General features: G+C 42.6%; 1 protein-coding gene and 1 non-coding gene across 3 annotated transcripts in view; one reads left to right on the plus strand and one right to left on the minus strand.

The window, feature by feature from the left end:
* Positions 1–358: 358 nt before the first annotated feature.
* XK (X-linked Kx blood group) overlaps positions 359–27,944 on the plus strand; it is a 50,181-nt gene continuing 22,595 nt past the window's right edge. Inside the window, exons 1-2 of one of the 2 annotated variants that reach the window (XM_044937106.2) lie at positions 359–698; positions 10,014–10,276. In XM_044937106.2, coding sequence (XP_044793041.1) covers positions 691–698; positions 10,014–10,276 — 271 coding nt within the window. In that variant the 5' untranslated portion in view covers positions 359–690. Of the gene's footprint in view, positions 699–1,110; positions 1,565–10,013; positions 10,277–27,944 lie in introns of those variants that run through there. The other variant, XM_006066432.4, reaches the window with a different exon arrangement.
* On the minus strand, positions 25,930–26,002 carry TRNAR-UCU. Its single transcript has one exon. It is a non-coding gene; the product is annotated as a tRNA-Arg (tRNA).

Raw genomic sequence — 27,944 nt, forward strand, 5'->3', positions numbered from 1 at the left:
TGTGTGTATCTTGATCCAGAACATGATGACCTGCTGGGTGCTATAAATAGATATTAGTAATCCTTTTAGAGAATGGGCCTGGCACTTCTCAGCTATGGGCTGAATACCTCCCCTTAACCCTTATAAATAGATTTTCTCATGCCACAGAAGAATGAAGAAAAACAGTCCTTCATGTTCTCTACATTTTTTGTCTTCATTCCTCTTGAATCTTCACATTCTATTTGTGTTGCCATCATATTCTTAAATAGAAAAATGCCAGAGATGCCTGAAGATGGATGAAATCACCTAACTTCAGTGGGGAAAGGGATCTCACAATTATTCAAGTCCAATCTCTTATGGAACAGGTTAGAACTCGAATTGTAGAGATTTAATGAAGGCTCAAGCTCTGAGTGACAAAGGGAGGGGTGGCTGAGCCCATCCTGATGTCCAGAAGGCTGTCACCGATCCAATGAGTGAAAGGGCATTGTGTTAGTCTTGGGGCTGGCACAAAGCAGCAAGCAGAGGGAGGTATGGTGTGGCCTAGAAACTCGTTTCCTTATTAGGTCTTGGTCTTCGGCAGGCTGAATTAGTCATTTATGGAGGAATATATCAATATTTTTGAAAGCAGATTTTCTGGGAAGGAAAGTGTTAGCTCTTCGTGATTACCATGATGCTCTTTCACCTTGGAAGCAATGCTTCAGACTTGGTCGGATGAAAAGGTACATTCCGGGTGCGTGACGATATACTTGCACTTGGAAAAGCATCTGCGGGCTCTGCTTGTTTTTTTTTTTTAAGTGACCGGAAACGCTGATCCTTTGAGGTATTCGGCGTTATTTAGGTCCAGAAAACAGAGCCCGGGCTGGAAAGGCATCCTGATCCCAATTCCGGGTCCCGCGGGGCTGCAGGTTTTTGAAGGGATGTGAAGGTTTCCCACAGAAGCGTCGACCAAAGGGCTTTAGGACCCAGCAGCTGCGCGCGGGGCCGGCGGGGCCCGCAGCCTCCTGTGCGGTTCGGCGCGGGCGGTCGCCGGGCGCGGGTTCGCGGTCCGCCCGCGGCTCGTCGCCGCAGAGACGCGACGGGCGCTGAGGCGCGCGGGCGGCGCTCGGTGCGCGTGGGCGTGTCCCGCCCCGGCCGCGCGCCCCGCCCCAGCCCCGCCGGGTCGCTCGCCCCCAGGCCCAGCTCCAGCGCCCGGGCCCCGCGCCCTCGGCGGGCAGCGCAGAGCGCGGGAGCAGTTAGGGCCGGGCATGCCGGGAGCCCCCGGGGCAGCCGCCGCCGCCACCGCCACCGCTACCGCCACCGCCACCGCGTCCGCCGCCGGTGCGCGCCGCTGACGCGCGGAGATGAAATTCCCGGGCTCGGTGCTGGCGTCCGTGTTCCTGTTCGTGGCCGAGACGTCGGCGGCGCTGTACCTGAGCAGCACCTACCGCTCGGGCGGGGACGGCATGTGGCAGGCGCTGACGCTGCTTTTCTCGCTGCTGCCCTGCGCTCTGGTGCAGCTCACGCTGCTCTTCGTGCACCGCGACTTCACCCGCGACCGGCCGCTCGTGCTGCTGCTGCACCTGCTGCAGCTTGGGCCCCTCTTCAGGTGCGTGCGGGACCCCCGGCGGCGGGGGCCGGGGTCGGGGACGGGGGCCCAGGCCGGCCCGCCCGGCTCCTCCGCTCCACCACCGTCCCTGTCACAGGAATGCGACAGGAACCTGGGAGGATGGGAATGGAGCCGGGGCGTACCGCCTTCCTGTTAGGGGCTAGCGTTGGAAACTGCGGACAGTCGACTGAATTTGACCAACGGAAAGGGCCAATTCGGGCCCCTCAATCCTCACCGCGACCTGGTGGGCTCTGGCAGGATGAGCTCGTGTCGCGACGGGGCCTTAGGAAGAGGGTTCTAAATGGCCGTTAGAATCGAAGTGGGCACAGTTGATTGAATTGAATTGAAATTGAACAAACACGTGGAGTGGCCTGTACTAGGCACTGTTCTGAGCTCAGTTACAAATACTAACTTATGTAATTCTTATACACGACCCTAAAAATCCACGCGTCCGTCTTTTCTGTCCGATGTGGAAACATGGAGGGGAGAGGGCGGTAGGGGGGAAGCGGGGTAGAAATATCTTCAGGGCCCTGCCTGACTTGTAAACTTAGCCGATGAAGCTGGAGCACAAGTGTCACGGAGACCCCAACTCTTATTGTGTAAAGAGAAAAAAAATTATTAGTGACTGGAAATTGTAGAAACACAAAACAAGTAAAAAATTTTCTGGTAATGAAGTAGAGTTTGGTTTATCTGAGGACCATGAAGAGAGTTTAAAATGTGTTGTTTTGATACCTCTCATCTCTGTAGGAAAAGCGAAATAAAGGGTTTCTATCTGGATTATAAACAAATTTATAATAATGAACTGTAGATATAGGTGGGAGAGAAAGGGGAAGAGGTAGAAAAGCCAGGCACTCAGCTGCCAGAAAATTCAGCCAGCTGGGAATCTTTCCTACCAGGAAATATCTCCCCAGCCAACACATCACAAACACACACACACAGCAAAATATCTCCCCCACCAACACACACATTCGAGTAGCAAAATAGATTTTACAGAGCCCTATATACACACACAGTCGAGTAGTGAAATAGATTTTATAGGGCCCTATTATAAAACTTCGTGTTTCATATCAGAGACAGTCATCCCAGCTGACACTCAGAATACTAACTTGTAGTTTACACAGTGTCAAAACAGACCAGGTGAACAAGTTTCCCAACCTCGAAAGCCACAGACTCCTACAGAGGAAGAGAAACAGGTGCACTGGCAGGAGTAAGAAGTTGCTACCAACCTCATGAGAGCAAGGGAACAGTTGGGGGGGAGGGGAACAGAGAGAGAGAAAGAAAGTGAGGGGAATTTTAAAAGCCCTGCAGCCTGGGGCCAGAGAATGAGGAGCGAGTCCTCCGTGGCCAAGTAGGCCGCAGCAACCTGATTGTGTGCCCACTCAGTGGGATCAATGCGCTCTACTTGGACAAGGCACTCATTTCTTAGCTCCATCTTGTGAAAAGAAAGTTCATTGCCTATGCTATTTGAGTAAAGTGACAGAGAAAGGGAAACTGACAGTTCTTAAATGCTTCTTGTGCCAAAAGTTTGGTAGGTAGCAGTTTCTCTCAGTTCATTGACTCCTCACCATAAAGTAGGTATAATTGTTCCCATTTTATAGATGAGAAAAATGAGACTCCACACTACATTCACAAGGCTTCTTACAAGTGGAATTGGCTTAATTATGTGAAAGAAGTCTGAGGAGTGTGGAATGTGTTTTATCTGTAGTTCCATCTTAAGAAAGTTTGGTCATCTTGGCAAAATTGAAAAAACACAACCTAAGTTGCCATCTTGGTAAATGAGAATACCTTATCAGTACTAACATTTAAAATGTTTCTAAATACTGAATGACCCAAGACAAAACTAATGACATAATACTATGTATAAAAACAGGATGGTATTCATAGACCTAAGCTCAGAGAAATATACCAATTTGTTAAGAGTGGTAGTTTCAGGATGATGGACTTATGGGGCAGTTTTCCATTTTTTTCTGAAAAATATAGAAAAGTACATAATTTACTCCTTTATTATATTATACTTCTCTACATTTTTCAGTTTTTACCGTAAAAATATTTTAACTTTATTTAAAAAAAGGAAAAGTTTGGTACTTTGGAGCGATAACTTCTCAACTGATATATATATAAAGTTTCAACACTATGCTGCTGCTACCGCTGCTAAGTCACTTCAGTCGTGTCTGACTCTGTGTGACCCCATAGACGGGAGCCCACCAGGCTCTCCCGTCCCTGGGATTCTCCAGGCAAGAACACTGGAGTGGGGTGCCATTTCCTTCTCCAAAGAGACCTATTTCCAGAAAATTCTGAATAGGTCATTGTGCTTTGGGGGAAAAAACAGAATAACCATTAAAAAAAAAGAAACAAACAACCTACTTCCTTCAACAAGGGCACTTTCATTCTAATGCAGCTGATTTCTTTCAAGAAGATGCTGGAACCATGCTGAGATACACAAAATGTGGTTCCAAGCCTCTTATCTTCCAGATGAAAAGAAAAGCAATTTGATGTTGTGTGTTAGCATGCCTTAATATCTTATTGAAAGTTATTCCTGCTGTTTGATTTTATTCTAACTCTAAGACGTCAGCTTTACATAAATATCAAAATTATTTCCCCCAAAGGAGAGTCTCTCTGCCCTTCTTATCGATTGGACTTAGTAATATTTTAAAACTGTTTGGGGAAAATTTCGCTCTCTTTAATTCGGGATGGGTACTAACTAACCAAACTCCTGTTCTTTTTAGGTGAGATATTGGTTTTGGATTCACTCAGTTCAGTTGCATTTCATTACATTGTAATGATGGTGGACTAAACACTACAGACTAGGCCTTGCTCCTCCTTTCATGTAGGGAGGCTTTGGGAGAGCACCATGTTTCATTTATATCAGCCTCATATTTAAAACTGTAATTGCAGTTTGAAGAATTGTTTCCTCATGAAGTCTAGGTTGGGATGATAGGAACATTAAATAATGTCTTGAATTTCTTTTTTTTCTATTATAAGGACAATCTTATTGTGAATGATAATAGACATTCTGGATAACCAGAGTGGGGGGAAAGCACCTCTTAACAACAAACAAAATTTATTTCTCATTCTTTTACAATTATGTTCATTTTATAAATTAATTGGGAGAAGGAATAAATATGAATGACTTACAGGTTCAAGGAATTTGCCCCCATTCTTATTTATTGGCATAATGAAGGAAAAATGGTACCCAAAAATCTAGCTTTATAAAATAAAAGCTAAGACATTCTAGTAATTTTTTTATTCAAGTATAGTTGATGTACAGTGTTATATGTTACAGTTGTACAATATGGTGATTCACAATTTTAAACGTAATGCCGCATTTATAGTTATTATAAAATATTGGCTATATTCCCCATGTTGTACAGTATATTCTTGTAGCTTATTTTATACCTGAGTTTGTACCCCTTAATCGCCTTTCTCCCTTCCTGCTCCCTATTGGTAACCACTAATGTGTTCTCTGGATCTGTGAGTCTAGTATTTTTGACAGAACATTACAAAATGATTCATTGCAATGAAAAACATTGCAAAATATTTCTCTCTTCTGTAAACTTTGAGAAGACTTTAAAAATAACAATAGCCTAAATATCAATAGCTTTTTTGTTGTTGCTTGCAAAGTGCTTTCACGTACAGTATGTAATTCCATCCACTGTAAAACCTTGTGAGCTAACTGTCATTATCTTTTTTTTACAGTTGAGAATTGAGGCTCAGTGAGATTATGTAAGTGGCTTTTCAGAGGTCACAGGGAGCTTTCCATTTAACCAGTTTGGTTCTTGGGTAGCTTCACAGAGCATGTATGTCATAGGAAGATAACATGGCATAGAGGAAATCATAATCAGTATTTCTTTTGAAAATGTGTTTTTAGTAACTACCTCAGAGGGTCTCTGGTACCACAGATTATTTATGCTGACACCAACATGCATGGTTTCAGCTAATTAATAAACTGCTTCCACTATGATGTTTGAAAATGGGATAAAATGAAAATAAAAAAGGATCAACCTGCTGATTACCTACATTAGGGATCAGCAAACCATGCCCCACAATGAAATCCCCTTACTGCCTGTTTTTGTAAAGTTTTATTGGAACACAGACATGCCCATTCACTTCTGTGTTGTCTGTGGCTGCTTTTGTATTACAGTGGCAGAGTTGAGTAGTTGCAATAGAGACCATGACCTGCAAAGCCTAAAATATTTATTCTTTGTAAATACACAAAATGTTTGCCAACCCTTGGTCAAACTGAAAAACTATCTTGAATGATTGTGATGAAAATACTTAATTTATGGCTACATTTAGGCAACTTCTCAAGTAAAAACAACAGCAACAACAACAAAACATTTGGAAACAAATAGTGGAAGTCTTAGGGCCTTTCACAAATTCATTAAATACTTACTACATGTAAACTTCTGTGCTAAGATTTTTATTAGTTGAGAAAAACAGTGAATTACAGGAGGGTACACCTGGGTTTCCTCGGAGAAGGCAATGGCAACCCACTCCAGTACTCTTGCCTGGAAAATCCCATGGATGGAGGGTCCTGGTGGGCTGCAGTCTATGGGGTCGCTAGGAGTTGGACACGACTGAGCGACTTCACTTTCACTTTTCACTTTCATGCATTGGAGAAGGAAATGGCAACCCACTCCAGTGTTCTTGCCTGGAGAATCCCAGGGACGTGGGAGCCTGATGGGCTGCCGTCCATGGGGTCGCACAGAGTCTGACACAACTGAAGTGACTTAGCAGCAGCAGCAGCACACCTGGGTTTCCTGGAGAAGGAAATGGCAACCCATTCCAGTATTCTTGCCTGGAGAATTCCATGGACAGAGGAGCCTGGTGACCTACAGTCCATGGGATCGCAAAGAGTTGGACGTGACTGAGCGACTAACACACACACCTGGGTTTCAGGGCCACCTCTGTGATTACTTCATTGGGGGACCTTCCTTCATTTCCACTGTAGACAAAGAAGTGTCATTTGTCTATAATTCTGCAAATACTTTCCATTAAACACAGCCTTCTCCTCAGCATCCAGAGACTTGCTTTTTCCTCTGGACCTTCATTTTATTCATTCAGCTCTTAATATGTGCTGCTGTTTCATTTGCTTGTTTTGTCATTAAAAATTCTGAGCTTGATTTTACTATTCAGGTAAAACATATTTGTTGTTGGAATGACAGAAGGGCAGAAAACAGATAAGCACAACTAAAAAAATTTAAAAGCTCTAATTTGACTAACTAAAGGGAACAATTCTTAATATTTTGTTATATATCCTCACTAATATTTTTACAGTCATTAAGCTGGTAAACCATGAACCATCTAGGGGGAGGGAGGGGGTGTAGGAAGGAAGACCCTGATTTGCAATCTTCGCTGATTTCTGTGATTTAAAGATTTCCATCGTGGCCTATTTCAAGCTACTGAGTTGTTTAAGAACTGCCTCACAAAATTCCTAACCATTTAACTGTCTCATGAGTCAGTATGAGCCAGCTGAAGCACTCCACTGTTTATGTGTATATCTGTGTGTATCCATATGTATATGTAATTTTCTTTTTATTAAAAATGGAATTATCTATGTATTTTCCATTGTAATACATTACTCCTTTTGCTTACCAAACATGATAAAATTTTTTTGTATGTCAGTATATGTGTGTGTATAATGTCAATTTTAAGGACTGGATAATATTTCATTGAATATACATATTAGGATTTATTTAATCATTGTTTTGTTTAGGGACCTTTAGAGTTTTCCCCAGAGAAGGCAGTGGCACCCCACTCCAGTACTCTTGCCTGGAAAATCCCATGGACGGAGGAGCCAGATGGGCTGCAGTCCATGGGGTCGCTAAGAGTCGGATACGACTGAGCCACTTCACTTTCACTTTTCACTTTCATGCATTGGAGAAGGAAATGGCAACCCACTCCAGTGTTCTTGCCTGGAGAACCCCAGGGACGGGAGAGCCTGGTGGGCTGCCGTCTATGGGGTCGCACAGAGTCGAACACGACTGAAGCGACTTAGCAGCAGAGTTTTCCCAGAACTTTGCCATTAAAAATAATGGTATTCAAATTTTTACAGTAACCTTTCTTTCTAAGGGCTTCCCTGTGGTGGCTCAGAGGTTAAAGCGTCTGCCTGGAATGCAGGAGACCCGGGTTTGATCCCTGGGTCGGGAAGATCCCCTGGAGAAGGAAATGGCAACCCACTCCAGTACTCGTGCTTGGAGAATCCCATGGAGGGAGGAGCCTGGTAGGCTACAGTCCATGGGGTCGCAAAGAGTTGGACACGACTGATCGACTTCACTTTCCTTTCCTTTCCTTTCTTTTAAGTGAGTTAATCTATGAAAAATATCTTACAAGCTGAAAGTGCTATATAAATATTACTTATATTAATTAGGTCCTGTTTTCTTGTTTAGAGTATGTACATCTCTGAATGAGACAGTGGTGTGCAACTATCTTTGCATTCCCCACAGCACTTAGCAAAGTGCATCCACATTTGTTACATATTTGAGAATAAAGACAATGGTCAGTTTATTCTGTCTTCTAGTGCTTGTGATCAGTGGTCCACCTGTGTCAAGTTACAAGGCCTCATACAGCCCTCAGTCATAGATCTGAGTTTTTCCTCAGAGCAGATTCAGTTGGATCAGCTAGCCTTAGCTCAAAACCTTGAACTTCATTGTTTTCAGCTAAACAAGTTGATCCACATTGTTTTACATGTTTTCATGTAATATATTAGGGCTTCCCTGATAGCTCAGTTGGTAAGAATCTGCCTGCAATGCAGGAGACCCCAGTTTGATTCCTGGGTCGGGAAGATCCGCTGGAGAATGGATAGGCTACCACTCCAGTATTCTTGGGCTTCCCTTGTGGCTCAGCTGGTAAAGAATCAGCCTGCAGTATGGGAGGCCTGGGTTTGATCCCTGGGTTGGGAAGAGCCCCTGGAGAAGGGAAAGGCTACCCACTCCAGTATTCTGGCCTGGAGAATTCCATGGACTAAAGAGTCCATGGGTTGCAAAGTGTCAAACACAACTAATATATTAAAGTATCTATGACTCCAGTGGACAAAATGTAGCAGACAATTGCCTCTCCCTCCCCACCCCCTTGCACAAATACACTACTGTGTACCTCTTTTTCTCCCAGGAACAAATGAAAAAAGATAATCACAAAATATATCCACTTTGTACTCACTAATGAAAGAAGTTCCTGCATTTCCTTTCTTACTTCAGGTTTTATTTTAGTATTTCGAATTATACATGTATTCTCATTTCCTTGGTTGCCTCCAGGTGAGAGTACAAAGTTAACAACACTCAATAAAATAAATGAAGCCATAAAATCTTCTGGCAGCATTATAAGGTTGTTATAAAAATGCACATTTGGGGAAAAATGTCCTTTAACAATTTTGAAACCTAAAGCCATGAACATTTTTTAGTACTAAGAAAAAAACATTTTCCTCAATATTTTGTTATGAAAATTTTTGAACATACAGAAGACAGCTTGAAAGAATTGTACAAAGAACACCCAAGTACTTGCCACCTAGATTCTACAGTTAACGTTTTATTTCACACGTCTATCCATCCCTCTATCAATCCCTCAATCCATTTATAAGTGTGTGTGTGTCTGTGTGTGTGTGTGTGTGTGTGTGTGTGTAAATTGTACATATCAGTACTCTTTCTCTCTTCGCTATTCATATCATTACCTATAGAGGAAAATCCAGTTTTAAAAGCCAACTACTCTATCAGTCTAGAAAGGTGACTGGTTCAGGCTCCATCCTCAGGCAAGCTTGAAACTCCATAGATAAGACAGAGCTGGCAGGCTTCCAGGTATGATTGACTTTAGTCCTGTCCTGAAAAGGCTTAAGAGAGCAGAAATAGATAATGTGGTCTTCCAGGGGAATTCTAGGTGGGAGGCTGCTCTGTGCTGGGGGATCTCCCAACCACAGCTGCTGTTTTAACTGAAGTAATTTGGAGCATCTATTGGATCTAAAATATGTGTGTGGGGGTGGGTGTTGTATATATATATGCACACGTGCACACACACACCCCCATATACTGCATTATCTCCATGACAGTGTGGCAAAGTAGGTCTTATCTCTGCTTTATAATTCAGGGAAGGGTTAAAAGACATATCCAAGGCTGCACAGCTAATAAGTGTTAGGAAGGGAAATGGAACTTTTTTTTTCTGGAGCCTGAACCACTTCCCATGCCATTCTCAGCTTGGTTTCCTTGCCTCAGTGGCCCTCGGTGTCACCTCTCAATGTGGTTCATGCTCAGGCCAGTTGGCCTGCTGGAGGGCCTCAAGAAGACTGCGTGCTTACAACTGGTCCTTAGAGAGGATGATTTTAGTGGCAGGGGTGCAGGGCGAGTTGCAGTCCAGAGTAACCAAGCCAAGGCTTTGAGAAAGCTAAGTGAAAGTGGGGTAACTGAGAAAAGACAGGATCCCGTCTGCCTCTGATGATCATGACTTGCTGGTTTGTTTCCAGGTGTTTTGAAGTCTTCTGCATCTATTGTCAGTCAAACCACATTGAAGAACCTTATGTCAGCATCACCAAGAAGCGGCAGATACCAAAAAATGGCCACTCAGAGGAAATTGAGAAGGAAGTGGGCCAGGCAGAGGGCAAGCTATTCACCCACCGATCTGCATTCAGCCGGGCATCGGTGATCCAGGCTTTCCTGGGCTCAGCCCCACAGCTGACCCTGCAGCTGTATATAAGTGTCTTGCAGCAGGATGTCAGTATCGGACGATGTATGTATATTTTTTATTTCTGTTTGCATTTGGGAAGTGTGGAGAGCAAAACATAAGGTCTGTTTTGTTTCAGGTGAAATTCATTTCTATGCGCCTTCCATCCGAAGTCTGTGTTGCAGTTACTAAGCTCAAAACGTAGTGAGTTAAAATAATAGTGTTTCTTTTGCTTATGAATCTGAAGTTTAGGCAGCTCTCAAAAGGGCTCACCTCGGCTCCACTGTGCGTTAACTGAGGTGGCTCAAAGATGGGGAGTTGGAATCCACTGAGGGCTCATCCACTCACAGTTCTTACGGTCGGTGCTGGCTGTTGCTGGGGCCTCAGATCTTCCCCACTTTGTCTCTCCATGTGGGCTAGTTTGAGCCTCCTCACAGCATGGTGGCTGCTTTCAAGAGCGAGTATCCTAAGAGGGAGAGGGGGCCAGGTGGAAGGGTATCCCTTTTGTGATCTGATTTTGAAGTCATGCAACATTACTTTTGCTGCCATTTTATTTGTTGATACAGCCAGGAATCCTGTCGAGGTTCAAGCCAAAGGGAAAGAAAGGAAACTGACTTTTGTTGGGGAATGGCCACAGTCTAGAGGTTCACGGCTGTGATCATTGTGGAAAATACAATTTGCTGTACATAGGCCGAAAGGATGGCTGCCAGGGGCTGGGCCTCTTCAGATTGTGCCTCTGTCACTCAGGGTAGTTGTAAAGCAGCTGAGACAGTTGTAACAGCTTCTTTGTGGTGAATGAGGGCATCAGGAGTTCTTCCTGTCTTCTTGAAGTTCTAATAGATATCTCATCTTTAAGATAAACACACTTCTCTAACCTTTGGACTAGTCTCACATCATCAAATTGAGGGCAGGTTTTGATTAAGCCAGACTAAAAAAAAAAAACTGCACATGCATTGGACACAAGTGAAAAACCTTCATATGAAAAGAGGAAATAATCCTTTGCAAATATTAATATTGTAAGTAAATGAAAACCAGATATTCTGGTAAGTTTTACTATACAGATAAGCAAAAGTGAGTTAAAAGCCTTAAGTTTAAAAATACATATTTAAGATAACACTGAAATTTAATATTTTAAAATAAATCACCCTTATTAATTTAACTTCCCTCAGTCTTCTTTCTGCCTCTAATCTAGGCTGGATGGTAAAATGTCTTTAATTTATGGCTGAGTCACAGGTTGTTTGTATATCACAACTGTCTCCCTTATCCAGGTTACGTAAGAATGACTATGATTCTTAAGATATATCAGAACTTTAAGTTGACATCTTGGACCTTGGTGGATTAACACCTGTGAAAACACCTTCCACAACCCCAGGTAGACAGTAGATGCTCAATAAATGCAGCAGCACCCTTGTTTTCTAGGGACTTATAACTAGAATGGGCATTGACCAAGGTGAGCCCTCTGCATGCCAATATACCCTTTACCCAGTTCATTGTTGTTCTATGTGGCAGGAACACAGCAAGAGACCAGATATGGTGATAGCCAATTTGATTTTTACATGTCAGTTCAATTTTTTTTTTCAAGTTACTGAAAATGAAGTTGTCTTTTAGCTCAGAGGTTGGCAAATAGCAGCCCATGGATGTAATCAGGGGGTGCTTGTTTTTGTAAATAAAATTTTTTTGGAATGCAGCCATGCACTTTGATTTACCTGTTGTCTATGTCTGCCTTTTTTTTTTCCTTTGAGCAGAGTTGAGTAGTTGCATATTTGCAACAGAAAATAAGTGGTCCACAGAACATAAAGTATTTACTGTCAGGCTCCTTACAGAAAGTTTGCCAACCCACATTACAGTTTTTCAGATGGAATTCTATTCGGGAAAATGAAACCTATCTCATAAAATGTCAGTGTCACAAAGAATATCTGTAACATGCACCTCGAGAGTCCCCTGAGAATTAAACGATAAATTAAATATGTATAGAGAAAGGAAGTGGGCATGGTCCTCTTAAAAATACAGATAACTGCCATTTATATAGGTTTTGACTAACCCTAATCACTGCCTTAGCATATCTGAGGAAGTAATCCCTCAGCCTGAAGGGGAAAGGTAGTTATAATTAGAGCACAGGCTGGGGTGTGTCATGGAAGCCAACATGGGCAGTATCTATCATATGATTAGGAATGCATTTGGTGCAAGAAACAAACACCTGACTACAAGGTTAGACAACCCATTATTTTGCTCATCTAAGAAGAAATTGGAGTTAGGCCATTGCTGGCATTATATCAGCTGCTCACACTGATAAAGTTGATGTCCCTACAATTCCATTGGCCTTTCTTTTGGGTTGATACTGCATAGAATCCATCATGGCTTCATTCAAGGTAGGAAGAAAAGCATGAAGCAGAAGGGGGAATGTCTTTCTTCCTTTAGTTCAGTCGCTCAGTTGTGTCTGACTCTTTGCAACCCCATGGACTGCAGCATGCCAGGCCTCCCTATCCATCACCAACTCCCGGAATTTACTTACACTCATGTCCATAGAGTTGATGCCATCCAACCGTCTCATTCTCTGTCATCCCCTTCTCTTCCTGCCTTCAATCTTTCCCAGCATCAGGGTCTTTTCAAATGAGTCAGTTCTTCACATCAGGTGTTCATGTTCAAAGTATTGGAGCTTCAGCTTCAGCATCAGTCCTTCCAATGAATATTCAGGACTGATTTCCTTTAGGATGGACTGGTTGGATCTCCTTGCAGTCCAAGGGACTCTCAAGAGTCTTCATCACCACCACCACAGCTCAAAAGCATCAATTCTTCAGCACTCAGCTTTCTTTATAGTCCAACTTTCACATCCATTCATGACTACTGGAAAAACCATAGCTTTGACTGAACAGACCTTTGTTGGCAAAGTAATGTCTCTGCTTTTTAGTATGCTGTCTAGGTTGGTCATAACTTTTCTTCCAAGGAGCAAGCATCTTTTAATTTCATGGCTGCAATCACCATCTGCAGTGATTTTGGAGCCCCAAAAAGTAAAGTCAGCCACTGTTTCCATCACTTCCCCATCTATTTGCCATGAAGTGATGGGACCAGATGCCATGATCTTAGTTTTCTGAATGTTGAGCTTAAAGCCAACTTTTTCACTCTCCTCTTTCACTTTCATCTGAAGGCTCTTTAGTTCTTCTTCACTTTCTGCCATAAGGGTGGTGTCATCTGCATATCTGAGGTTATTGATATTTCTCCCGGCAATCATGATTCCAGCTTGTGCTTCATCCAGCCCAGTGTTTCTCATGATGTATTTTGCATAAAGTTAAATAAGCAGGGTGACAGTATACAGCCTTGATGTACTCCTTTCCCGATTATTAGTAAGTAAAAGCTTTCCCAGAAACCTCCCTAATAAACCTCATTTAGGTCTCATTGACCAGGATTGGTCATGTGATCACTTTGGTTCAAGAAATGCTAGAGAAGCTGGGCATAGGACAGTTACAACCAGTGGCTTTGAACAGCATTCCTTCAACTTCTCTGGTGATGATGTGACCAGAGGTGGGAGCCGGGGAGTTTGTTAAAAAATCTACAGAAAACCAGCCTTCATTCTCGGAAATTGTGATTTGCTAGGTATGGGATGGTAGCCTCAGATAGGTCTTTTGATCTTTTTTCTCTTTTGTTTTTTAAACAAGTGCTCCTGGTAATTTTTATGTTTAGCAAAGTTTGGGAACACTGGACTAGATAAGTCACAGCCTGCCTAGGGCTGGGCCCATTGCCACCCACAACAAAATTATGTTTTCTTAAAATATAGGAGGAGGACACTGTCTGCCATACCATATGTTGAGACCAATAAAAATATCCATTCTTGATAGGAGAGGACACAAAGTCCATCCAAACCTGATCCCATTCAACATTCAAACTCTGTATAGCTTTCTTTTCTCTCTTATCTTATGCTCACTTAGCAAATGCTAATGAATTTGGCCTTGGCAGAGCTTGGATGGGAGGTAGAGCCAGCCACATGGTCCACTGGAGAGGTTTTTGTTAATTGCAGTGCAGTTCATACAACAGTAAGTTCACCATTTTAAATGTACAATTTAGTGGATTTTAGGATATTCAGTATGTTGTGTCATCATCATCACTATCTAATTTTAGAATATTTTTGATACATCGAAAAGAAATCCCATACTTAGTAGCAGTCACTCCTCATTTCCCCTCTCCAGACCCTGGCAATCACTAATCTACTTTCTGTCTCTATGAATTTGTCTATTGTGCATACTTCATATAAATGGTATCATATATGTTTGGAGAGTTTCTTCCCCCGTAGTCAGTGAATAATGGACACTGTCTATGACCCTCAGCCTTTGAGTGAGACTAGTCAGCTCTCAGGGGACTTGATTAAGTCTCTGGACCTTGGAGGATAGGTTGGTCTGAGGCCCAGGTGAGTACACCAAGGTTTCTGTGTTCTGTGAAGGCCTCTGCAGCATGCCACTTGGCCTGCCTGGATCTCCAAGTGCCCTTCTCTCTTCCAGTCAAGGCGGTAATGTTGGCAGTAATGATGACTGCTTCTCAGATCCTTGCTTTGTGCCAGGCGCTGTGATTGTTACGATTTTGTTTCACGTTCACAGCACCCCTGTGAGGTAGATCTGATTACTTCCATCTTCTTAAGGATGAAAATTGTACTCCTAGTGTACCAGAGGAGGCAGGACGTAGGATTAGATTTATCTGAATTCACTCATTGAAGTCAATGAATATGTATTGAATATGTTCTGTGTTCCTGACCTTGTACTGGGCTCCAAGGATAAAGTGGTTAATAAGGTGGACGGGGCTGTATCCTTCTGGAACAGGATAAGCAAATAGGATACAAATAGTCATATATTTATTTTATTTCAGGTAAATCCTGCAAAGTAAAAGTCTGTTGGGGGACTCTAACCAAGTCTGGGAGATAAGGGAAAATTTCCCAGGGGAACTTAAGTATAAAGTAAAATCGGGTAGATGAATCAAGTGAAGTAAAAGAAGGAAAGGGTATCCCAGGATTTCAAACTTTATCCCAGAGGCACTAGGAGGTCACTGGTGAGTTTTAAACGTCACAGTGTCATGATCAGATTTTGTTTTAGAAGCTGATTACTCTGGAAAATGGATTGGAAGGGAGTGAGGGGAGAAACAAGGAGGCCCAGAAGTGGGCTGCTACCGTCGTCAAGTTGAGAACAATGATGTCTTAGGCTGTAATAGTAGAAATGGGTTATTGGAGCAATATTACTGGTGCAGAAGTTGAACAAGGTGATGATTGATTGAATGGGAAGGTGGGACAAAGGCAGACGTCAGACATAGTTCCCAAGTTCCTGACATATACTGTTGATTTATACCCTGCCTCATTCCAAAAATGGACTTGGCAACAGGGCTTATTAGTGCTGTGATACTCTCTGTGCAATATACCCTTCTGTCTGCTCTTGTGGAAACTGGTAAATTAAATGGTAATATTATATAAACATATCATCTGGACTAAAACATGCAATTCAAGCAATTCATATGATTACTAAAGATTACTGAACTTATTTATGAATGTGTCTCATTGTAAACACAATTAAAAATCTCACTCTCACATGAAATACCTAACCTGTCTAACACCATTTATTTGAGAGAGGAACAAAGTTATCAGTGGCTGAATACATGTTTTAAGATGTACAAGTATATAAATTCTGTCCCAAGTGATAGACTCAGATGTATACACAGTTCTTATAAACACTCTACGTGCAGTGTTAGGTTGAAAAAAAAAAGTTGTCACATCAAGTGAAGAAGGAAACTAATTACTCTCCTATTAGCTGACATTTTCTCCTGTTCATCAGATGCCGAAGGGCCCCCCTCTGCTGCTCCTGGCCTGTCATACAGGACTGGGCAGAGGCTGCCCAGCTGGCTTCAACAGTGGGGTCAGTGGACCTGGGTTCACCATCCCAGTTCACCACTTTCTGGCTGTGTGATCTTGGACATCCGTCTGTTTCCTGTGAGCAGCAGCTTCTTCACCTGTAAAACGGGGATAATCAAGAGTTCCTCCATCTTGGGGTTTTCCCAGAGATGAAGTCACCATGTGCTTATAAACTGTGACTTAACACAGAGCCTGGCACAGGCCACACCCTTAACAGATGGCTGCCTGTGTCTCTCTCCCCAGCTGCTTGGACAGGTCCCCCAAGGGGCAGCCAGGCCTGGTTCTCATGTGATTGCTGGATGCTTGGGCCTCTGGCTGTGAGAACCCCGGCCTGGCCTGCTGCACCTTGTGGGGGTAGAGTGCTGTGCAGAGGAGGAAGCCAGGGCTACATCTGGGAACCACACAGTCCTCACCTTGGTTCCCTCTCTGCTCCCCTCTGTCTAGTGACACCCTCTATCTCCCTCCTTCCTCCACTGATGGAAGCTTGGCACTGGCTTAGCCTTTGCTGGCTTTTCAGGAGTGTCTGAGAGTAACCATGTTGGGTGTGCATACAGCTTGGTGAAGTAGGTGCTTGTTTAATCCAAGAAACCTTTCTTGACACCTGGTGCTCCTTCAACCAGATGCCTCACTGTCAAGATGTTCACCACACAAATTTGTGGATCATTACAAGAGCCATAAAGCCCTTCTGGACTCAGGCAAGCCTCCCTCTTACCCTCCTGCTTATTTGAGTAGCCAGCAGGCTTCTCCCCAGCGACGGCAGGTGGAGAGTGTCCTTCAGCTGGTCACATGAGGACACCAGCCATGCCACCCTATCCCTGAAGTGGAGCATCTTTATGTCCAGGGCATGGTACCTCATCTTCCACTGACTTTCAGACAACAGGGAGTGCCTCCAGGGTGGGTAGTGCCAGGGAATCAGTCATGGTACTCACATCCTGCCAGGTTGGTTAAATAGTTGTATGGTTGCTGAAAGTGGTTGATTTTGGCTTACTGCTGTGGCATGTTTAACACTGAATGTAGTCTCCAGGATACCTCACTGGAAGTCACGCCATGACTTGTTGTAGCATGAGACCTGGTCTCCAGGATACCTCACCGGAAGTCATACCAGAGGATCCATTGAGGACCAGAGAAGTCATAGTAGGTGGATAAACCGTGTCAGGTTAGCAGGTCTGTGTGCTCAGGGTCACCTTACAGACCATGCCGTGTCAGCACTAGTGACCCTGTGACACCTGCAGGGAGCCAGGCTTCCTGGGCTCTTTAGACTCTGTTTGATGAGTAGGTTTGGAGGTTGAGCTTTTCTGACCTCATGTGGGCAGGCCATGTGCAGAGTCACGTGGACAGGGGAGAATCAGGCAGAGCTGTACCACTGTTGCTTTAAGAATCGTGTTCCAGCTGTGCCTGTGGGTTCACAGCAGACATGGGGGCCCCGGGCAGCTTATCCTCTGTCTAACTGCGGCACCCTGCCACACCCCTCTCCTCCCCAGGACCAGGGGTCCTCCACCAGGGGAGGAAGGCAGGCAGAGGCTGAGAACCACTGCCCTTGGGAAAGCATGAGTCACCCAAGGTTAGGCTTTTTGTGCATTTTGAAAAGACGGAAGGGGACTGGTGAGGGAGGATTTGTTCTAACTTGAGCCCTGCAGAGACCGGTGACAACCAATGCCCTGTTGGGAGTGGGAAAACTAAAACCAGTGTGAGTGGGAACAAGGGCTAGGGAGGGCGTGCCTGCCAAACCAGGTCTGTGATCAAAAGCAGTGTCAGGGCAGGCCAGGGTCAGACACCAGACACAGGTCAGCACAGGTGAAAACATCACTTGTGAGATGACATGAGCCCAAGAGTCCAGCCTGGAAAGACCTTGGAGAGTGATGTCAGATTGCTGTTGGTGTGGACACAAGGCCTGGGAATAAGGCTGGCCTCCCTCTGAAGACAGCCTCTGAGAAGAGGTGTTTTGAGGGCCCAGGCTCCCCTGGTCCCTGAATCTGACAGGTCCTGCAGTCATGTAGCTGTAACTCTTAGAATAGGTCTCTAGATCCCCAAAATAGAGTCTCTAAATGAGGGACCATTTAGTAACCTCTAATACATTCTTTACTCCTTGGAAGGAAAGTTATGACCAACCTAGATAGCACATTGAAAAGCAGAGACATTACTTTGCCAACAAAGGTCCGTCTAGTCAAGGCTATGGTTTTTCCAGTGGTCATGTATGGATGTGAGAATTGGACTGTGAAGAAAGCCGAGTGCTGAAGAATTGATGCTTTTGAACTGTGGTGTTGGAGAAGATTCTTGAGAGCCCCTTGGACTGCAAGGAGATCCAGCCAGTCCATTCTGAAGGAGATCAGCCCTGGGATTTCTTTGGAAGGAATGATGCTAAAGCTGAAACTCCAGTACTTTGGCCACCTCATGCGAAGAGTTGACTCATTGGAAAAGACTCTGATGCTGGGAGGGATTGGGGGCAGGAGGAGAAGGGGACAACAGAGGATGAGATGGCTGGATAGCATCACTGACTTGATGGACGTGAATCTGAGTGAACTCTGGGAGTTGGTGATGGACAGGGAGGCCTGGCGTGCTGCGATTCATGGGGTCACAGAGTCGGACACAACTGAGCAACTGAACTAAACTGAATACATTCTTTCCTAAAGCATAAATTGCAAAGTGGCAGCTCACAAACCTAATCTGGATGGTGTTTGCTAGTCCTCTGCAGACATCTTAAAAGAAAATTCATAAGTGCTGACAGTTAGAATCACAAACTTTTAACCTAAGTATCTGGATTTCTGACTTCTTTCGTGAAATCAAAATGTCTGGGTGTCCATGTGGTTGCAGTCAGCTGCAGATACAAGATACTATCCCATTAAGGTTGGCCTTTGGTTTGCCACTTCTCTCTTTTGGATTTCATGTCTCACCCACTTTACTCATAGTGGCCACTATAGTCTGGACACTATAGAGACTTGAACTTGTTACTCACACCACAAATTAATTCTAAGTTCACAGTGTTCATAAGGATCAATTTTCTCCTTTAATGATGTGTTATAGTACAGGGCTTCTCATTACTATCTTCAGTGTACAGTCAGTATTATCTGTTTTTCTTGTTCTAATTCCTTATGAACTGATAGGAGGTCCTATAATTCATGACTGATACACAGCTCACATTTGACTAATGTCTTTATAAGAGAGTCAGGAAGAGATTTGATTACAGAATGAGATGATAATGTGAGGACTGGAGAAAGATGCTATATGCTTGCTTTGAAGATGGAGGATGGGGCCACTTGCATTCCTAGCAGGCAAGGAATGCAAGCTAGAAAGTCAAGGAAATGGATTCTTCTCTAGGGCCTCTGGAGGGACCATGGCCTTATCAGCACCTTGATTTTAACCCAGAGAAACTAATTTGAGACTCCTGGCCCCGAAAGCTGTAAGAGAATAAAGGTGTGTTGTTTTAGGCCACCAAGTTTGTGATAATTTGTTATCACAGGAGCCATAGGAAACTAATAACAGGTGCAGAGTAAATCTCAGTGAACTCCGGGAGTTGGTGATGGACAGGGAGGCCTGGCGTGCTGCGCTTCATGGGGTCGCAAAGAGTCGAACACGACTGAGCGACTGATCTGATCTGATCTGATTAGGAGCAGACCAATACTCCAAGAAGACTCATTTTCACAGAGAGCAAATAAATTCTAGATTTGCTACAATGTAATATTTGACTCTAAGGAACCCACAATCTCTTTTTGACAAACTTACAAGTAAACCCATAAACTGAGCCAGATTTGGCAAAGTTTAACACAGATTTGTGTTACTTTTCAGATTCTTCTACAAACTTAATGCTTTCTATATTCATTCAGTTTTTTTTCCTTCACCATTCTTCCTCTTTCCCATTCTGGAACAAGTCATTTTACTTCAGCCCAAAAACACTTTTTCTGCCCTTAATTTTTAAAATGTCTCATTATCTTCAGACTCATACTGGAGACTCATTCTTGTAGAGTCTCATTTACATAAATTATAACTTTTAAGCAGTCACAGGTATTTCATGGAGAAAACCAGGGGGTGGATCATTGTAAATTTCTGCCATTTTAGCAGAGGTTTTGAATACATTCAAGCCAGCTTTATTCAGCCATGCAATTCCTTTCTATAGTTTCACATTCTGGCAGAAATGAACATACTCATTTACAAATCCAAAGATACAGCCTCTGTAGTGTAGCAAAAGTATATCAACTCAAATCATGCTTAGCAACCAATGTTTTAGTATTCTTTCTTAGACATTTTCTAGGCATCCATTGAATTTCTATTAATTATCTCATAATATCACTTCAGAGCCTTCAGTTGTCTAAAGATTTTAGAAATGTTCTTCAACAGAACATACTCCAAAATCTCATTACTGTGGAAAATACAGGTTTATCAGAACAGTGACTCACTCTATTTGCTTAAATATAAATTGATTTTTTTTCCTATAATCTTAGACCTTCAGTATGAGTAATTCTATTTCTTTTGATCATAAACCTTTACATATTTAGGAAAAATATACCCAAAAGGCTTAAAAATGTATGCTTGTATTATAATTAACACTGATGAATCAGAGAAGACCTAGTTGTCATTAAACCCAAAATATTATACTTGTCATCATAGTCAAAGATTAACGTGAATTATGTCAATTTGAACTTTTAAAATATTTTAAAATCTAGCACTTTTATTTTATTTTTATTATTTTTTAATCTAGCACTTTTAAAGTATTAGAGTTCATTTTTATATTTTAGGAAATTTTAGTTATATTCAGTCTATGTAAGCAATTATTTATTTAGATATGCCAATCAGAATAGAGGTCCTGTATTTTTTTTCAAATTTTAAACCTTTTTTTTTTGTATTGGTATATAGCCGATTAACAATGTTATGGTAGTTTTAGGTGAACAGTGAAGGGACTCAGCCATACATATACATTTATCCATTTTCCCCCAAACCTCCCTCCCATCCAGGCTGGCACCAAACATTGAGTAGAGTTCCATGTGCTATACCATAGGTCCTTGTTGGTTATTCATGTTGAATATGGCAGTGTGTACATGACCTTCCCAAACTCCGTATCACTTACCCCCCACCACTGGCAACCATAAGTTCATTTTCTAAGTCTGTGAGTCTTTCTGTTTTATAAGTAAATTCATTTGTATCATTTCTTTTTAGATTCCACATAAAAGGGAAGTCATACGATATTTCTCCTTCTCTGTCTGACTTACAGTATGACACTGTAGGTCTGTCCATATTGCTGCAAATGGCATTATTTCATTCTTTTTAATGGCTTAGTAATATTCAATTGTATATATATGCCACATCTTCTTTATCCATTCCTCTGTCAATGGACATTTAGGTTGCTTCCTTGTCTTGGCTGTTGTAAACAGTGCTGCGATGAACATTGACATGTATCCAAAGGTAGGAACACATTACATCCTCACATAATCAGAGATGAAGGAATTTCTGAATTATAGGCACAGGTACATATAGCCACAGAGACATAGCTTCAGTTCTACAACTTCAGTCATGGGTTAAGTGTAAACACAAGCAGAAAATCTCCCTAGTCCAGGTTTCAAATAGCTGTTTTCTTCCCAAAGGGCATGAAATTTTGAATTGATTTGAGATAAAAAATGGACTAACAAATAAAAAGGCTGACAAACTGGATTCTCTTTTGTGGGCAGGGACCTGAATCATATAGACTTGAATATCTATAGACCATGAACCCATTTAGAGAGAGCTCTGGATGATCAGACCCTAGTACCAAATCCCCATCCATTTCTGCCAATGATAGGGAATAACTTAACAGCCAAAAATAAACCAAAATAAAACATTAGTAGAGAGGCAATTTTAAATTAGAAGAACACAGAGTCCACATAGTTTTGTTGGTGTTCTGGCTTCACCCAGGAGAGAGAAGAAAAGACACACCTGGGCTTTCATCGCACACCAGGCGCACTTCTCCATGAACAGTGTTTACCTGGCTCTGACAGGTGAATCTGTTGGGCATCTCACCGTGAGCTCCAAAGCAGTTAAAAGATATTTTTCAAAAAGGATGAAATCTTGTCACTCATATAGATATGGACACATTAAAAGATTTTATTATTCATGAGGGAATTTGCAGATGTTAAAACGAATTCAAAAGAAAACAAAGGAATGTTGAGCAGGAATATTGAAAGAAGTGTGTAATTGGAAGCAAGACTGGTTTTATTGCATTGTGTGTGTGTGTGTGTCAGGGGGTGGGGGGAGCGACAGTTGAACCTCTGCTGGACAACGCATTTTGTCATGTATCTGTGACCTGATAGCCTGGATCTTGGAGCCAGCAAGCGACAGGCCCACGACCACCGCAGGAGGTGCATTGCCCCCAACATGTGGAAAGGGCAGTGCCCAATCCTGAGCTCCACCTCTTCTTTACGAATGTGACCATCTCTCTAATGTCCCAATTCAGGAAGAACTGCTTCCAGAGCCTGGCAGGGGCCTTCAGAGTCTCATCCACTGGCTAACCCACTCACAGTTGAGGGAGCCCATGCTGCTGCTATCAGCAAATGTAACTAAAGTGTTTGGATCCATGGGTGTGCTCCAGACTCCTCTCAGTTTCTGTCATTGTGAGTTGAAAGTGTCTGTGGGATATCTGAAAGGATAGAGCTCATGGAGTTGATGGGTTTAGTCAGGAGAAATGAATGGACTCATAGCCTGGAGAGCTGGATGTAGGGCCTGTAACAGGCTCTTCTGTACTCTGAGCCACTTGTCCTTGGCCCTTTTGATTTTAGCATAGCTGTGGTGAAAAGTTCCGTGGACATTGCTAACATCCCCTGACCAGCCCCTGTGTCCCAGCACACCATGAGAGGTATTTTTCTTCTTTTCTGTCTTAATATTTTCTCCTATGCCAGGGAACACAGCTCAGTTAGTGTTGGAAAGTGTGGGCAAGGTAACGCTTTTTGGGCCACCTGCAAACTAAGGAAGATGGTAGTGAATGAATAAAGCTTCGGCCTCTGTCCTTAAGATGAATAATTCGGGATCCAATATGTATGGTGGATCCCCAGTGGGAATGATGTCCATGGGACACAGTGGTAACCAGCTTGACAGTGTTATGTAGTCTTGATGAGCCTTGCTTCCTTTCCTCCTTCACTCTGTTTCCTAGGCTCCCCTCCCAGTGAACTGCCTGCATCCAGATGCTTGTCTCAGGCTCTGCCATTAGTGCTGTCATCTGAATGGAGGTGGTCTTTTCAGTCAAAGCGGGCCAGGCATGTGCAGCTGTGGAAAAGGCAGTTAAGTTCTTCAAGGGCACACGTTCTGATGGAGGCTGTGAAAGAATAGAGGGGTAGGAATAGAGAGGTTTGTATAAGAAATAGGCTGAAATTGTGCCCCAGGGCTTCTTAGCTGGATGAGGGAAAATAGAGGATTCATTTGATTTCAGAGCTTCTTGTAGGTTTCTAATGGAGGGCCACTTGAGAGAATAGCCTGGGGCAAGGAGAGACTATGGAGTAATATGCGTGGAAAGGGGACAAAAGGTCTTCATTGTATCAGCTAGCTATTGTGAATAACAAACTACCCAAGACTTAGTGGTTTAAACAGTTAACATTTATTGTTGCTCAGTAGTCTACAGGTCCACTGGGCAGTTCTGGTCTGGGCTTGGCTAGGCTGATGTTGAGTAAGCTTGCCCATGAATTCACATGCAGTCTGGGGGTCAGTGGGAATAATCGGTCTAGGATGGCAGCACTTGGAATGGCTCTCTTCCATGTGTTTACTTCCTGAGCAGGCTGGCCTGGTGGTGGCAGGGCTCTGAGAGTCAAAGAGTGCGCAGCCTCTTGTGGTCTAGGCTCAGAATTGGGACATTGTCACTTCTTCCAGATTCTGTTTCCACTTAGCACAATCGAGAGGAGATCAGGAGAGAAAATGAAATCCCTTTCATGATAATACGCCACTAAGTTGACACTACTCAGTAGAGCATTTTCACTTGTATTATATGGAAATTAGCCTCCTTTAATTTTTAGCCTGTTGGTTAGACCTGATTTTTCCCTGCTGAAGCAACGCTAACACAACTACTTCCCTTACGACATGGCAGGTCTTCACATTTTCACAAGTGTCCTGTCTTCCTTTTCTTTTCCGTTCTCCAAACCCTCCAGTGTTTTCTCTAATGGCATGCTTGGTAGCCATCAAGGTCTCTACCTGAAATACAGTCTGGTTCATCTGACTTGTCACTCTTAACACATGGCATTCATAACTGCATGTGACATTGTAGGCATATATGATGAGCTTATAACAGTGAAACTGTGTTTTATTTTATTTTTGCTTTAATCTGAACTCGGCGATTTTATTGATGTGCCCAAATGTAGCTTTTGGGAGAGCTCAATCACACAATTGGTTTATACTGATAGATGATCTGATAAATTGGCCTAGTTCTTTTTCCATACTGAGAGCAGCTAAATCAAGATTTACCCATCTTGTACTTGCTCAATATAATTTTACATATATAAAGTTAGGGTTTGATATATTTTTTTTCTTGTTCTATTTCCTTTTCTTGGATTCAAGCCCAGGATATCAGTCTGTTCAGATAATTGTGAATCATGCTTCTCTTGTCTTCCCAGTTTTGTCCTGGCTATAAGTTTATGTCTTCGTGCAGCAGTTGACAAGACAGTGAGGCTAGGACAGCCCCAAAGCTACAGCCCTGTGCACTCCTTGACAATTGCCCTTTGGCCTGGAAGGAAGTAGTAAAGCATATGAGTAGAGATTGCATATCTGATTGAAAATCCATTTGCATTGCACTCGTAGTAGCATATGCATTTTCTCTAACTTGTCCACAAGGACGTCATGAGTGGGCTTTTTCTGTTTTATGGGGCTTTTTCTGGAGGCCTTGCTGAAAACCATACATAATATCTATAATATACACCCACTTATTAGCTGCACATATCTTTTCTTTGTGCATGTAGACAGGAATAAAGAATATTATAAGAAACACCCATGTACCTACTTGTCTGCTTTATTGAATATTCACATGACATGTTTGCGTCAGAATTTTTTTTTCTGTTTAAGAAATAAAACAATACTAGTACAATTGGGGCACCCCATGATGCTTCCTTGCCATAATTTCAGAGTTTATCATTCTCATGCATGATTTATAACTTAACTGCATTTACACTGTCTCTATGACTATTATGTATTAGTTTTGTAGGTCTTTAAACTTTATCATACCGTAGATATCATTATGTAACTTGCATTTTTTGCTCAGCATAGTATTTCAAGAAGTATACATGCTGACATGCTGATGAATGTAGTGCTAGTTCGTTCGTTCTTGTGGCTAAGTATTCTATTGCAGGGAACAATTTTCTAAGAGGTAGATAATAAATGTTTTTGATTAACAGTAAAGAATCCACCTGCCAATGTAGGAGATGCAGGTTCGATCCAGGGGTCAGGAAGATCCCCTGGAAAAGGAAATGGCAACCCACTCCAGTATTCTTACCTGAGAAATCCCTTGGACAGAGGAGCCTGGTGGGCTATAGTCCATGGGGTCTCAAGAGTCAGACATGACTGAGCGACTAAACAATAAATGGTCAGTGTCACATAGTCTTCTTGGTTTTTGTCTATTTTTATAACCCTTTAACAGTGTTCAAAGCACTGTTAACTCTCATACTGGACAAAAATAGGGTTTAGATTGCCAACCTCTGTTCTCCTGTCCTGTCTGACTCACACTGTTTCTCCATCCTCCTTTTGATCTACATGGCTTCCTACGTCGTACGTTCCCTTTTTATAAAACAGAATGACTGCTTGCCTACCTCCTCAAGAGAGTAGGAAGATAAGGCAGATGATAGGTATGAAAGTGCTTGGAAATGTTGCTTTTTCCCACTCTGCACAGCATGTAGTATCTTAATTCCCCAACCAGGGATCAAACCTATGCCCCCTGCAGTAGAGGTACAGAGTCCTAACCACTGGACCATCAGGGAAGTCCCTGAAATGTTTTGGGATTTTTTTTTAATGCTTTTTTATGCCTTCTCTCTCTTTTCACTTCCTTTTTCTTTTTTTCCTCTCTCCTTCCTTTTTTGCTTCTTCATATTCCATGAAGAAATATGGGAGCTCATTGAGAAATGTAGATGACTGAGACACATAGGTAGACACTGTTGGGCAGTAGGGGGTTGGGAAGACCTGAACCCAAAGTGTATATGTAGTGTTATGTTCTTGCTGGTGGTTTCTCTGCAGCTCTGGGACATCAGTGGCTGGGAAATTCAGGAGGCACGCTCATTCTAGGCAGCCTATTAGCAGAACACAGCTGTTACTTTGTTTAAATGTGCTTGGTCTAAGGTCTGGGCTGATGGCCTGTTCTGCCACCGAATAGCTGTGTGACCAGTCTCACCTCACAGGTCTTTTGGCTCTTCATCTGTCAACTGCATCTGTCAACACAGGTTTCACAAGATTGTTGTGAAGATTAAACAAGATAAGCTTAAAATGTTAGTATGTGGTGCAGGCCCTTGGTGAAATGCTTATTAGAGGTTAATTTGCTATATTTTTACCTATGGAGGTTAATTACTATACTTTATTGTTTACTTATAGAGGGTCCTCCTTTAGGATCACTGCACTAGACAGCAAGTCCACAAAGGGTATGTGCCTACTTTTCTCTTTTTTTGTATAGCACTGGTAGCTTTAATGGATTTTAATAAAATTTATAACTTTTCAAAAAGTGAGTAAGGTGAGCTTGGATTAGGTATTTCAGCACCTTCTCTGGTCTTGATGCAAAACAATGATGAATTAATTTTTATTTGTGGAAAAGATTTATTAGTAATTTAATTTCTTTAATGGGCAGATAGCTATTCAGATTTTTAACTTCATCATGTGTCACTTTTGGTATGTTGTATTTTTCTACCAATTTGTCCATTGCACCTACGTTGCTGAATTTATTGGCAACTGTTGTTAGTAATATTCTCTTACATGATTTAATGTTTATAGGACTGTAATGCTATTTCCTCATTTCTGATATTCATAATTCATTTTGTATCTTTTGTTTCTTAATCAGTCCATCTAGGAGTTTATCAATTTTGTTGATCTTTTCAAATAACCAACTTTTGTATGTCTACTTTAAAAACTATCTCAAAATGGGAACTTTAATTTGAGAAAAATAATAGTGTCCTTCATCTGTTACTACAAACACCTTTTTTAAATGCCTTGCTGCTGCTAAGTCGCTTCAGTCGTGTCTGACTCTGTGCAACCCCATAGACGGCAGCCCACCAGGCTCCCCCGTCCCTGGGATTCTCCAGGCAAGAACCCTGGAGTGGGTTGCCATTTCCTTCTCCAATACATGAAAGTGAAAAGTGAAAGTGAAGTCACTCAGTCGTGTCCGACTCTTAGCAACTTCATGGACTGCAGCCTACCAGGCTCCTCCATCCATGGGATTTTCCAGGCAAGAGTACTGGAGTGGGGTGCCATTGCCTTCTCCTTTAAATGCCTTAAACACATAGTTAATAGTACCTAGCCTGGTGACAGGTATGTGGATGTACTAAAGACTTCTTTAAAAAGTTGAACTGAATTCACATTTTTATTTCTCAGGTATGACATACTCAATCCTTCCACATCCTGTGCAGTTAAAGATCACCTTACTCTTAGACTGGCTGAAGGTTGGAGATTTAAACATGGGCAAGAGGAACCTGTAGAAAGGGTCAGACCAGCTCTCACAGCTATATGATTATATGCATAATAGTCATTGGTGTTGCTGGCCTTTCCTTATTAAGGCTGATTCTGCAGTTTTTCCACATGTAGGAGCCTGAGGAAGAAGATTGAGATAGCCAGTCTTTATATTTCCAGAGATAAGTAGTTTTTAATGCTTACTTCTAGTTGAAAGCTATTTCTGGTATTTCTGATTATGCCTCAAGAGACCAAAAAGTAATTTGGGCTCAG

Source organism: Bubalus bubalis, chromosome X, assembly GCF_019923935.1.
Source record: "Bubalus bubalis isolate 160015118507 breed Murrah chromosome X, NDDB_SH_1, whole genome shotgun sequence".
NCBI lineage: Eukaryota > Metazoa > Chordata > Mammalia > Artiodactyla > Bovidae > Bubalus > Bubalus bubalis.